This window comes from Spizellomyces punctatus (assembly GCF_000182565.1).
Source record: "Spizellomyces punctatus DAOM BR117 chromosome Unknown supercont1.16, whole genome shotgun sequence".
Classification (NCBI taxonomy): Eukaryota; Fungi; Chytridiomycota; class Chytridiomycetes; order Spizellomycetales; family Spizellomycetaceae; genus Spizellomyces; species Spizellomyces punctatus.
In genome coordinates, this window is record NW_015971552.1 from 41,994 (window position 1) to 54,279 (window position 12,286).

Below are 12,286 nucleotides of genomic sequence, written 5' to 3' on the forward strand. Positions count from 1 at the left end.
CGATGCGTTGGAGCAGGAAGGCGATCTGCAATGGACAAGTTTGTGATAAGAACCAAGCGAACGAATACGGCAGCAAAGGATGTGAAACCAGCAACCTCTTCTTCAGCTCATAAGACTCCAGAGTTTGGTGGACCATTCAAGATCGATCACTACCAAAACCCTACTGCCGGCCATCAAGTGAACAATGGAGGAGGAGTGCAAAGATATATGGCAGCGCGACAGTATAAGCTGAGTCAACAAAAGCCATCAAGCGTTTCGTCCATCTTTGATGGTGTTCACGTTTACGTAAATGGTAAGACCAGTTTGCAAGGACCTTGTGCTATCCGCGCTTCTCATTCTGGTGTAGGCTACGTTGGCAGTATGGACGATCTCGAGTTTCGCAAACTGATTCAGAGCCATGGCGGTACGATAGCGTTAACCTTAGCCCTCCGTACGGTAACCCACATGGTTTGCACGTCGCTGTGCGCCAGTAAAACGCAAAAACTACTTTCTGCTCGACGGGCAACGGTGAAAGTTGTTCACCCAGATTGGATAATACAGTCGGTCAAGAGTGGGAAAAGACTTCCCGAAAGTTCATTCGGAGTCATAAAGACTAAGATGGTATGTCAAGATGTTCAGTCTATTTTTGCTGTTGGTCAAACGTATTCTACTTGAAACCAGAAAGCGTTAGATAAGTTTCTGCCCTCCGACACTTCAGCATAATCGCGTAAATGTACATTTTTGTCAGGGCAGCATAACTCACAATAGAGCTAGAGATAATGTAAATAAAATGGTCCGTTTTACTATGCTATCATTGCGCAGTTGGGAAGTTCCTCCTGCTTAACAACATTCCCTTCAAAGTTCTGATTTCACTTTTCACCTCCGAAACCTTCTTTCCCCATTCGGCTGTGGCATCCGACCCTTTTGCAGCGAACGCATCGGGCTTCGAAAAGGTCGAATACAATGCGTACATGGAAGGATTGAAGTACGTCTCTTGTGACACAAGATGACTCAGCTCATCAACTGATTGTCGCAAATCCCGTAATGCCAAAGGGCCGTTCTCCTGTCCTTTTCCTTCCGAATCCTCAACTTGAGAATGCCCTCTCCTGTTCAGCAAGTCCAGTTCCTTAGTGACTCGAAGCAGTGAAGCGTCGGTAGATTCAAACGAAGCTCGAAAGACTGAACTAATTGTTTTCACTTGCTGTCCTATGGGTTGTGATGCCTCTGGTTGGTGCGCAAACATGTGACCCAATGAGGCAACTTTCTGGACAAAATCAGCGACCATCGCTCGTTGTTTTTGTAGATAGCTATCATAAAGGACTTTAAACCGCATCATCGAAGGTATATGGTAATGCTACAAAGCACATGCGTTAGGAAGATGGATGTGAGTAAAGTGAAAGAGGAAGCCAGTATACCCTGATGAAAGCCACAAGCGCGGATAGAGCGCCGCCACTGAGAATGAGAGCAAGAAGAACGTTCTTCCACATCTCCTTCCGCGACGTCGTTGGGATAGACTGCACTTGGAATGGCCTATTGGTAGGAAGACCTTGGCCTGATGTTGGAACAGATGTCGCAGGAGAAGGAACATAGCCGCTTGACGGTGGAAAGGCATTGGTAGGTAGAGCAGGTTGGCTGACGAACCATGGCAGAAACAGTAGTAGAATTTCAGGTCAGCAAATATTTGACAATGACAATACGGTGAAGATGACAATGCCAAAACAGAAACAGTAGACAGAGACAGATGCCCTTGCTCATTTACCTGATGTTGGATACTGGCTGCGGTTGGCTTGTCCCCGCACGACTTGTAGCGAGTTGGATTTCTTCTTCTGTGAGTCCCTTCTGTTTCAAGAACGCAACTTTTCGCTCTTGCGGGGACGATCGAACATTTGGAGATTGTAAAAATGAAACAGCTTGCGCAATCATGTCCTGTCGGGGAGCTTGATTCGTTTGAATGTGTGACGAGACGTTTGTTTTGGCTACGGAGGAGGGTGATGGGTGATTTCCGGAAGTGGAGGACGATGTTGCTGTGGGATTTCGCTCTTTGGGCTTGCTTTCTTGTTGGGCTGCCCTCTGCCGCTCCAAAAGTTGCTGTTTTATCTTACTCCTCTGCTCTGGTGTCAAGGCGAATCCGGCGGGTGATGAGGTCCCATTGGGAGCAGTTTTCACCACCGGCTGTTCAGCCAACGTGGCCTGCTCCTGCTCGCTATTCTCAGTGTTCTCTTGCGCTTGTCTACTCGCATGATCCTCCTCCACAAACGGCTTGTCGTCTGCCATTCTGCCGATCTGGCGATCCTATGAAGTACTTTTTGTATTACAATGTGTCATCAATCCGGCGCGGGCAATAAAAATAAACGCTACTGAACCGCCAAGCGCGTCGTAACGAGCTTTTCACACCAACAAACCTGCCCCAACCTTACATCGGCATGAGTACAGGGCAACAAGGCTCAAACGGTGTTTCCGGTTTCTCACGATATGTCCGTATAGGTGAGAGCCTTCCGGTAAAGGACGATCGGAAGTGTTTAGAACGGTACCTCACTATCTAGCGCCTCGCCAGATCCCCAAACATGGACAAACGTTACGGAGCAGTCTCGCGCGCGATTCGCAGGACTGAAGCCACTAGGGGACTTTTTTGATAAGAACAGGTTCAGAAAACCGAGCAACATTGGAGGTGAGTCGCTGGAATGGATATGCTGCCCAGAAGTCTTCTGCTCACCCCCACAGTTGTTTCGAAATAGTTTTCACCTCAAGGTTGAACTACAATTTGACATATTACCAGGTACGGTGTTGCATGCCCCATGGAATATTACAGAGGATGACTAACGCCTGGTGGTGATTAGAATAATTACATCTTGATTGTCCTGATTGTAACCGCATATCAGCTACTTACAAACTTGCCGCTACTGTTGATCATTCTATTTTTATTGGGTAAGATGGTTGTTTCTCTATAAAGAGCTGTATGTATCAAATATTTAGATCGGACACTTTTTTTCATTCCAGGTGGCTGGAAGTTCATCTCATCGCTCCCCGCAAATCAACCCACGACGCTCTTGGGTGGTACGGACAAAGATATGGACATCATATATTGGGTTCTTGACTCACTAAAATCATTTTATGCTAGTCCAAGTAACTTCTCGACAGCTTTGGCCTGCGTTCGCTATGACCGGGGTACTGCTTTTGTGGTTTTCGGATGCGACGGGCACAATCTTCTGGATGGTTTCTCTTTGTGCACTCATTATAGGATTCCATGCAGGGATGATGGAACCACCTGTGGAAGCCAGCTTTGCAGAGCAGCAAGTTTAAAACCACAGATTAATCAGGTCCAAGTTTTGTAACACTACATATATATAACTACAGAGTGATATGGATTCTATGCGTAAATATAGCGCAGAATATTCATGGTTGGATAGAGATCCTGCGCTTGCAGCTTTACTAGACAGTGTCACTTCTCGCAACAGCCAACCACAACATGTCTCTTCAATCCAGACTGATGGGGTCACACTTTATAAGCAAATCACAAGTCCATCGCAAGGTGCACTCGGTGTTCGTGAACGTTTTCAATCAGATGTCGAGGTGGGAGCAAAGGGGGACACATCTTAGCAGTGTACCTCGTGTGTGATAGCCATAATCCTGTTCATGTGCGGCTACCAAAGTATCGCCTCTTGCTGTCTTTGAAACTCAGGCTGCTTTTATCGGCCACCCCAGGCGACGTCATCATCATTCAAGTGAGTGCACACCAGTTTTACTCTCAGGGATATACTGGGTGGAGGTTGGCGAGCATGTCCACCTAGGCTGGTTCGCTGTGCCTTGTTCATAAGTTCCTTGTTATCGCAGATGCCGCTGTTCTTAGCGGTCAGGGATGGTTACACTGCATGTCACCGTCGGGTTCGCTATGCCTCGGTCCAAATCATGGAGGGCGTGCAGGCCCGTCGCTGGCATCTCGTCGTTGAAGCACACTACTTTACAGTGAAATGATTTGAAGGTGAATCGCTCCACTCCGCTTGCAGAGTCATCCACAGCCTCTTCAAGTTTATATATCTGTGTTTAGGCTCAGCACGCTAAACAGCGCACCTTTGGACTAGGTATTGGCGTGGATAACTTTGTCTTTGGTGATATTGGATTGACTTCCATGCGTTGATGCTCCATTCTTTTTGCCCTTGCGCTTATCTTTCTTAGTATCTCACTGCTTTTTCTTTCCGCGTGCGCTTCTATGATAGGTGCCGATGTCCGTGCTACCGGATGGAGTTGTCAAATACGAATATCCCGTTTGTAGCCTCGAAGTATCAGGGAAGGAAGACTGCAGCGGTTGTAACGAACTGCTATCTTTGACAACAGCAAACCTGGGCTATTGCTCAACGAAATACGTTACTGTTTCTTCAAACATCCCTGTGGCCCAGGCGAAGTCACTGGGCAGTGTTTATGAAGTTTGCTTTTTCGGTCACTTGTGAGGTGTAGTTCTGAAGAACCACAGCTGTATCGGGTCCGGCTGTTTCCGTTAACAAAAACGGTGTAAACCCTAATATAAGCAAAGTCAAGCGACATCATGGGGGCTGGACAAGGCGGCTGGTCAGGGGGGCAGAAACGTAATCGCGTTAAAGTTTAACCACGTGACAGTGACAGCCGACTGGCCATTCCTGGGTGGTCGATCGTTTTCGTTCAATCGAGGAAATGCAAGTAGGATCAGACAATGGCTAGAAATTATTGGTCTTCACCCCACCGGTTAAAGACCAGTATGGGCTTGTTTACTATCATATTCTTGCTCGGTGCGGCCTTCGGATCCGTATACGCAATGCCACAACCCTCGGTCGAACTCAAGCATGAAGTTACCTACTCGTCCGTTGGGGACGAAGTCAGCCTCTCGGTCCGTCTCGCAAAATCTCCCTACTTGTCTATTAAGCTGTGCTTATGAAGGTTTCTTTGCGTTCTGATAGCACTGTCGGGATATTGGAAAGCTGCCGGGAGACAAGTGTCAATACGTTTTGGAAAACTGTAGCGAGCCCACGAGCGGCTTTGGGAATTACCTGGAATTTTATTACTGCACCATGCGGAATCATCAAATAATTGGTTGTGGACTTCTGGTCTGTGTTGTCATGTTTGTAGAAAGGTCCTATGATGCATTGCTGATTTTGGGTGTAGCTATTTGCCACGATGTACACCTTTTTGATGCTGGGGACTGCGGCAGGGGAATACTTATGTATGTTCTTGCCTATAGGCTAGATTGTAGCTTCATAAAGCTAACACTATCTGTATTTTAGGCCCAAATCTCTCCAACATTTCCTCATGGCTTCATCTATCCGAGTCGGTCGCCGGGGTGACATTGGCAGCCATTGGTAAACAATGAGCGAGGGTGCCTATCTATGTTATCGCCTGCTAATGATATATTTAGGAAACGGGGCCCCCGATCTCTTCTCGACGTTCTCGGCTATGAGGGCAGAAACCGCGGGTCTGGCCATTGGAGAGCTTTTGGGGGCTGCCATGTTTATTACGTTGGTGGTAGTGGGAGCAGTTGCCATCACAACACCGTTTAAATTGCCACGGTATGCCGGTTTCGGTGTTATAATGCAATGAAACTCAGCTAATGGCTCTTGTCTGAACGGCTCATGATAGGACAGACGACCATTTATCAGGGTAAATGTCGCTTTTTGCATATCTTTGATATTCTCTATCGGATGGCTGACTTGTATGCACCTAGGATGCGGTTGCTTTTATAGGAGCGTTATTACTTGTTCTCATAATATGCGCGGATAAGAAGATTACTCATCTGGAAGGATGGACGCTAATTCTGTACTATATGATTTATGTAACAGTCGTCATAGTCAGTGCTTGGATTTACCGTCGTCAAAAAGCAGAACGACTGCAGAGTCCGCCTTTGGAAGTTTCCGACCCTCACCACTCCAACGAACCACGGGAAGGTAATGATTCATTCGACGCATCGCACAATGCCGCGCTTTCTAATCATGATTATTTGCGCAGAATTATCGCCCGTCAGTATACCAGCGACCCCTCTCTCTGTGGTATGGACAGGAGTGTCTGAACGAGACATGCCTTTTTTTGAAACCGATGCGCTTCTTGGGAACCGCGAAGATGATGATGACAGTCTTTACGATGAAGACGGCTTTGACGCCGAGTTCTTCCTGCCTCACTTCAAGCCATCGAAATTGCCCCATGATTTTCTAAAATTACCCACAAGCGGGGTTTTGGTGCGTTCATGGTCCTCGCACAACGACAATTTCAGGCGAGCGAGATCTCGGTCACCCGAGCGACGTTCAAACCATCTCAGCGGATACGGTTCCGAGGCGGGCGCAGTGGTGCAGCCTACTGAGTTCAATGGTAGCCCAGTGTCGGCAACACCTGCCAATGAATGGGAGGCGGTACAGTCTGTTTTATCGCAACCAGACGACGGGACCCCGCGACTGTGGGATGTTGACGGGGATCATGGTCTCACTGCACTAGCCTACTGTGACCGGTTGTGGGCGGCATGTCTGCATTGCCGTGATGTGCTCGAGCGACTGTTTCCCGCACTATTCAAATGGAGGTCATTGTCCGTATGGCAAAAAATGCAGGCTTTTCTGTTCCTCCCACTGTATCTTGCCTTCTCGCTGACGATTCCCGCTGTGCACCAAGAAGAGATGGAATTAGATATACGTAGAGAGAAGGCTAAATCAGAACGACAGTTGACGGATACCGGGGACATTCTAGTAAATTCGGATGAGCCCGAAGAGGACGGAGACGTCAGCCTGGTGGACGTGGAGGATAAGGGACCTGTTATTACCTTTAAGACTCTCAATCGCGAGCTCACCATAATTCAGCTTGCGATTGCTCCCATTTTTACTGCATTCGCTCTACAAGGTCAGCTTTGGGCTTATGGCAATGTACGGCGTCCAAACGTTCTAACATTCTCAACAGAGCTTACGTCATATGTTGGAAATACGCCCATCCCCGTATGGGTATTGTGCATCGCGCTGGGAGCAGTCCTGGCTACTGTTGGATTCTATGCGACGCGTCACAGAGCGGTGATAAAATATGGTAGAATATTGGCTCTGTGTGGGTTCTTTATGTCCGTGATCTGGATATACGGTATGCACATTGTTTTGAATTTGATAACGGCAGGTCTGGTCTGTATGTTGAATGTTCTACAGTCATTGCCAGCGAAGTCGTGGGCATGCTGGGCGCTATGGCGAGCATATTTGGAGTCAGTGAAACAGTAATGGTAGGGTCATAACTCGGCCGATCATATGGATGAAATCACGCTCACGATACATTAACGTAGGGATTGACCCTGTTCGCCATAGGAAATAGCGTAGGAGGTAAGGTGACCTTGGATCGGGATACAATTGTAACTGCAGTTTCAACTTATGATACCCTACAGATCTCATGACGAACATCAGTATAGCACGTATGGGCTATCCGACAATGGCTGTGGGGGCTTGTTTTGGGAGCCCTATGCTCAGTAAGTAACGCGGTATCGCGCGTTTATTCGTTGCTTGTTTTGACAACATGTTCATTCTTAGACCTGGTACTCGGCATCGGTGTCACATCTACATACATCACGGCCATAAAAGGAGAACCTTACCTTTTACGACACTCCCTGACCCCCGCATATGTCTGCGCTGTCTCACTTGTGCTTGCGCTATTTGGCTCAATCATATACATTTCTGCAACTGGCTTTAAAGCAACAAGAAGATACGGGGCAGCACTCATTGCTCTCTACGGTGTACTCATGGTGGCTATTGTGCTGGTTTCTAATAGTGGCTATTGAGATGTCGCTCTGGTTCTTGTGATTTATTTGAACGCTTATTCTAATTTTTGGAAAATACTTTCATAAATATAACTGTAGATGGCTGTTAATAAGAGGAGATTTCTTTCACTTCCACTTGCCGTACGTACTTTCTTGTATTCGTTGAGTTGCTGTTGAAAGCCCCAATTGATGAGCAAGCAGAGTCACGTGAGACTGGACGTCATCAACGGCCGCCGCTCACCAGAACCGCTCGATGTGGGGCGAAGCTTTGAACTTTCACAGCGTCTAACCATCACTGAAAATCTAGCAGCCATGTCCTTCCTTAACAACATTATGAAGAATATGGACAAGGTCCCCTTAGACAAAATCCAGGGGGTGAGTTACTGCCGTTTTAGATGGAAGATGATCTTGCCCTCAAACCGCTCGACGATTTTGCAGATAGTCAAGGAAAAGTTCAATGTGGACTTGCCCCTTGGTAATCAGCAGCAGCAGCAGCAGCAGCAGGCGAGTAGTAGCTACGGACAAAACCAAGGGGGTTACCCGCCGCAGCAGGGTGGATATGGTGCTCCACAGCAAAATTACGCTGGTGGATATGGTTCTCCACAACAAGGTAACCCCGGTGGATATGGTGCTCCCCAACCGAGTGGGTATCCCCAACAGGCTGGATACGGACAGCCTGGAGGTTATTCGGCGCAACAGTCGGGCGGCTACTCTGGCGGACAACCCCCCAGCTACGGGCCTGTTCAGGGAGAGGAGGCTGGTATTTCGGGAGCTCCTACCATTGGGTATCATCATGTACCTCAAGGGCAACCTGGTCATATTCAGCAGCAGCCTTTGCAAGTTGCAGCAGGTACCCCTCAAGCACAACAATGGGGTACACAGACGACTGGGTATGTCGAAATTGTGCATCACTAAGAAATAGGCTTTGCTAATGTGGATAATCCAGTGGGAAGCGGCGGGCGCTTTTTATCGGTATCAACTACTTTGGACAGAAAGGGGAGCTCAAAGGATGCATCAATGATGTTCAGAACGTCCACAAGTGGTTGACGAGTAACTATCCTTTTGCGGAGATTCTCGTGCTGACGGACGATCAGCAAGATCCATCTCGAAAACCCACACGTGCCAACCTGCTCAATGCTTGTCGTTGGCTTGTAGAGGGCGTTCAGCCTGGCGACGCTTTCTTTATACACTATAGCGGTCATGGATCTCAGCAAAAGGATACGAGTATGTCTAGCGTAAAATCTGCTGCTTTAATGATCATGCCTGATTGACACGTCTGTGAATGATGATATCAGGTGGGTTAGAGAAGGACGGCTTTGCGGAAACTATAGTCCCTGTTGATTACGAGGCAGCTGGACAGATTACGGACGATGTAAGATGGCAAGAGTTCATCGCCCAACCTGTACATGGAGATCTCATCTTGTTTTGAAAGGAATTGCACGACATTCTTGTGCGCCCGCTTCCAAAGGGGTCCCGTCTGACGGCTATCTTCGATTGTTGTCACAGCGGATCGATCCTGGATCTCCCCTTTACCTACACCGTCGATGGTTCCTTGGAAGTCATTGTTCGTGACAACCGAAACGAAGCCATCAAAGCTGGTATAAAGGCGGGCCTGGCCTTTTTCAAAAAGGATAATGCCACCGCTCTTAGAGAGGCGAAGCAAGTCTTCTCTCTCCTGACCCAAAAGCCGGATGATCCGGCGCAACATGAGCAAAACGTCAAGCAATATGGATCTGATGCCTTAGTCGTGCAATTTTCTGGGTGTCGAGATGATCAAACCAGCGCGGATGCAAGCATCGGTGGCGAAGCGACGGGAGCAATGAGCTGGGCACTGTTGAAAACTTTGAATGCACACCAGCATCATATGACCTATACCGAAGTCCTTCGCGACACCAGACAACTGCTGCAAGGCCAGTACAAACAAGTAAGTCATGACTTTCAACCAAATGAGGTATCCATCCTTTTTCGTCGGTTTTCTCAAAATTGTGGAATTTAGATCCCTCAAATGTCCACGGGTCACCAAATGGATGTCAGCAGTATGATGTTCTCCGTCATTTAAGCGTCATGCATTGCCGATTGTGGCCATTAGTTGATATATGTATAAAACCATATTTTTTGTACTTCTGCATATCTTGGGCGTTACCGCAAAATTAAAGAGGACATAATGCACACTTTGGGTTGATCCCTCTAATTTTGAAACTATCCTGGGCTTTAACGTGTTGGGAGCGTCGGACGGTACCCTGATAGCAAACACTGTTGGGCCCACGCTTATGAAGCCACGTGAAATAGCAAACACACAGCGGAGTATTTTTTTTTTATAACGCAATATACCGGACATTTTCATGCACTTGGCAGCAAGGGATTTCATTATTTGTGAATCTTTAGGTGTTTATCCTATCATGTTCATCAAACCTCATTCTGTTGCAATGTGACGTATTGTACGCTGAAAATCTACAAGCACCTGCAAACTCTCAACGTTTTGTCCATTGTTGTGCTGTCAGGGGAGATGGAGGGAACCCTCTGCCCGGACCTTTCCACGGACAAGCAGGGACATTTTAACGCAAGTATTTGGCACAACATGTTCACATAGCAGATCCAGTATTTGCTGCTTACCTGCTTACTAGTCGCGTAACGCGCAAACAAAAAATGTTCAAACTCCGACTTGCCCATGTCGGTCCCAAATCCATTTCACTTCCATACGGTTTTGGCCCTTTGCGCTCCATATGCACATGCAAACAAACAGATAGGCCCGAGTGTACTTGAGACATCCAGGAAAACTCCGCATAATACAATACTTCAATATAAATATCTTTCAATCATGGAACTATCAGAAAACCCCAGTTACCCGAGCCATTTATGGGTAAGCCCATCTCGAGCCCAGCTTGAGCACTGCTGGCCCGGGTCTGCCTGAGAGAGTTTCTTATCATTAATGGAAACTCTATCAGACATAAAAGCAGCCGTCCTCCCAGTCATCCCCCTCCACCATCGCTGCTCGCCCGTCCTAATTTTGATCAAGGTCGGTCGTCTACTACTCTATCTTTTCCTTGTTTCTGCATCACTCTCCGGGACACAATGTTCGGCAAGCAGAACAAGTCCAAGAAACTCTTTTGGCTCGCCATCGCCGCCCTCGGCGCCGGTCTCGGCGTTGGTGTCATCGCCCAAAGCACCGTCGGGAAGGGTACATACAAGCGCGTTGGAGACTTTGTCGGTAACACTACCCTCCTCAGCGCTTGCGAGCTCGCCTGTATCGACACTCTCGAGGTGGTCCCTGGCTCCAACACTGCCACGATCAAGGGTGACAAGGCCAGCAATTCCACTGTTGCCAACTGTGTTTGCAAATCCTTCCAAGTAACCGTGACCGCCAATGGTGTCTCTGCCTCTAACATTCAGCTCGTTGAGGGCGGGCCCACCTGGACGGTCAGCGGCAACTACACCGCGCCATCCGGCTCGACTGCTACTACTTCCACGAGCTCTTCGAACTCCACTACCTCCACCAGTACTTCCGCTGCCGCCGGCGGCGGCAGCGGCGCGGCGAGCTCAAGCGCAGGCGGCGCTGGCGGCGGCAGCAGCCCGACTCCTAGCGGCGGCGTGGGCGGCAATGGGATAGACACCTCTACATCAGGTTCGGGATCTGTTTCAGCATACTCTTCGGCAGTTGTGTCGGCTTCTAACCCTGCGTCGACTCCATCATCTCCCCAATCTTCTTCTGCTGCCGGAATCTCATCCCAATCTGGATCTATCTCCTCCGCTGCTTCTTCAACACCCGCGGCTTCATCACAATCTTCTGCCGGGTCAATCTCATCCGCTGCGTCCTCCGCTTCCGGATCGGCTTCATCTGGTTCCTCTGCGGCTCCCACATCGGTTTCTTCCGGATCAATCTCGTCCGCTGCTTCGTCTTCTGGATCGGCCTCTGGTTCCTCTGCGGCCCCAACTTCGGCTTCTTCCGGATCAATCTCGTCCGCTGCTTCGTCTTCTGGATCGGCCTCTGGTTCCTCTGCGGCCCCAACATCGGTTTCTTCCGGATCAATCTCGTCCGCTGCTTCGTCTTCTGGATCGGCCTCTGGTTCCTCTGCGGCCCCAACCTCGGTTTCTTCCGGATCAATCTCGTCCGCTGCTTCGTCTTCTGGATCGGCCTCTGGTTCCTCTGCGGCCCCAACCTCGGTTTCTTCCGGATCAATCTCATCCGCTGCTTCGTCTTCTGGATCGGCCTCTGGTTCCTCTGCGGCCCCAACCTCGGTTTCTTCCGGATCAATCTCATCCGCTGCTTCGTCTGCTTCCGGATCTGCCTCGTCTGCTTCCTCTGCGGCCCCAACCTCTTCGGCACCATCGTCCTCTGCTGGCGTCGCTTCTTCTTCTTCCGCCTCCGGATCGGTTTCATCGTCTGCCGCTGGATCTTCTTCCTCGGCTGCAGCTACTTCCTCCGCTGGAGCATCATCGTCTGCCGCTGCTGCTTCTTCTTCGGCTGCAGCTACTACTTCTGCTGCAGCATCTTCATTCGGCAGATGCTTCATCCGCTGGACATCTTCTACATCGGCAGCTGCATCGTCCTCTGAGCAAACTCGTCAGCCGGCG

The 12,286-nt window shown here is 49.0% G+C and overlaps 6 protein-coding genes across 6 annotated transcripts; 4 read left to right on the forward strand and 2 right to left on the reverse strand.

Annotated features, from left to right (window-relative positions):
* Window positions 1–26: 26 nt before the first annotated feature.
* SPPG_07441 (uncharacterized protein) lies at window positions 27–790 on the forward strand. The gene is made up of 2 exons (XM_016755606.1): window positions 27–292; window positions 347–790. Exons 1-2 carry the CDS (start codon window positions 31–33, stop codon window positions 652–654), a joined length of 570 nt encoding a protein of 189 aa, XP_016605083.1. The 5' UTR covers window positions 27–30; the 3' UTR covers window positions 655–790.
* Window positions 599–2,414, reverse strand: SPPG_07442 (uncharacterized protein). Its single transcript, XM_016755607.1, has 3 exons — window positions 1,739–2,414; window positions 1,395–1,611; window positions 599–1,333 (listed from the first exon to the last, which is right to left on the reverse strand). Exons 1-3 carry the CDS (start codon window positions 2,251–2,253, stop codon window positions 791–793), a joined length of 1,275 nt encoding a protein of 424 aa, XP_016605084.1. The 5' UTR covers window positions 2,254–2,414; the 3' UTR covers window positions 599–790.
* Window positions 2,242–3,389, forward strand: SPPG_07443 (uncharacterized protein). The gene is made up of 6 exons (XM_016755608.1): window positions 2,242–2,463; window positions 2,534–2,647; window positions 2,715–2,755; window positions 2,817–2,904; window positions 2,977–3,033; window positions 3,098–3,389. Exons 1-6 carry the CDS (start codon window positions 2,403–2,405, stop codon window positions 3,277–3,279), a joined length of 543 nt encoding a protein of 180 aa, XP_016605085.1. The 5' UTR covers window positions 2,242–2,402; the 3' UTR covers window positions 3,280–3,389.
* A 1,274-nt stretch (window positions 3,390–4,663) lies between these two features.
* On the forward strand, window positions 4,664–7,735 carry SPPG_07444 (uncharacterized protein; the record flags this gene model as incomplete). Its single annotated transcript, XM_016755609.1, has 13 exons — window positions 4,664–4,837; window positions 4,908–5,054; window positions 5,113–5,170; window positions 5,232–5,306; window positions 5,363–5,513; window positions 5,589–5,604; window positions 5,669–5,888; window positions 5,950–6,825; window positions 6,883–7,053; window positions 7,116–7,186; window positions 7,247–7,283; window positions 7,346–7,426; window positions 7,488–7,735. 13 exons carry the CDS (start codon window positions 4,664–4,666, stop codon window positions 7,733–7,735), a joined length of 2,325 nt encoding a protein of 774 aa, XP_016605086.1.
* Window positions 7,736–7,971: 236 nt separating this feature from the next.
* SPPG_07445 (uncharacterized protein) lies at window positions 7,972–9,885 on the forward strand. The gene is made up of 6 exons (XM_016755610.1): window positions 7,972–8,089; window positions 8,153–8,604; window positions 8,661–8,938; window positions 9,010–9,086; window positions 9,147–9,638; window positions 9,711–9,885. Exons 1-6 carry the CDS (start codon window positions 8,027–8,029, stop codon window positions 9,771–9,773), a joined length of 1,425 nt encoding a protein of 474 aa, XP_016605087.1. The 5' UTR covers window positions 7,972–8,026; the 3' UTR covers window positions 9,774–9,885.
* An 862-nt stretch (window positions 9,886–10,747) lies between these two features.
* Window positions 10,748–12,225, reverse strand: SPPG_07446 (uncharacterized protein; the record flags this gene model as incomplete). The annotated part of the gene is made up of 3 exons (XM_016755611.1): window positions 10,748–11,087; window positions 11,147–11,697; window positions 11,923–12,225. The coding sequence occupies 3 exons, from the start codon at window positions 12,223–12,225 to the stop codon at window positions 10,748–10,750; spliced, it is 1,194 nt and encodes a 397-aa protein (XP_016605088.1).
* Window positions 12,226–12,286: the final 61 nt, after the last annotated feature.

Coding starts and splice junctions, on each gene's coding strand:
- SPPG_07441 (XM_016755606.1), top strand. CDS start 31: ATGGACAAGTTTGTGATAAGAACCAAGCGAACGAATACGGCAGCAAAG. Junction 293..346: donor TGTTCACGTTTACGTAAATG/GTAAGACCAGTT, acceptor ATTCTGGTGTAG/GCTACGTTGGCAGTATGGAC.
- SPPG_07443 (XM_016755608.1), top strand. CDS start 2,403: ATGAGTACAGGGCAACAAGGCTCAAACGGTGTTTCCGGTTTCTCACGA. Junction 2,905..2,976: donor GATCATTCTATTTTTATTGG/GTAAGATGGTTG, acceptor TTTTCATTCCAG/GTGGCTGGAAGTTCATCTCA. Junction 3,034..3,097: donor ACCCACGACGCTCTTGGGTG/GTACGGACAAAG, acceptor ATTTTATGCTAG/TCCAAGTAACTTCTCGACAG.
- SPPG_07445 (XM_016755610.1), top strand. CDS start 8,027: ATGTCCTTCCTTAACAACATTATGAAGAATATGGACAAGGTCCCCTTA. Junction 8,090..8,152: donor CCTTAGACAAAATCCAGGGG/GTGAGTTACTGC, acceptor ACGATTTTGCAG/ATAGTCAAGGAAAAGTTCAA. Junction 9,087..9,146: donor CTGGACAGATTACGGACGAT/GTAAGATGGCAA, acceptor TTGTTTTGAAAG/GAATTGCACGACATTCTTGT.
- SPPG_07442 (XM_016755607.1), bottom strand. CDS start 2,253: ATGGCAGACGACAAGCCGTTTGTGGAGGAGGATCATGCGAGTAGACAA. Junction 1,612..1,738: donor CAGCCAGTATCCAACATCAG/GTAAATGAGCAA, acceptor ATGGTTCGTCAG/CCAACCTGCTCTACCTACCA. Junction 1,334..1,394: donor CGCTTGTGGCTTTCATCAGG/GTATACTGGCTT, acceptor TGTGCTTTGTAG/CATTACCATATACCTTCGAT.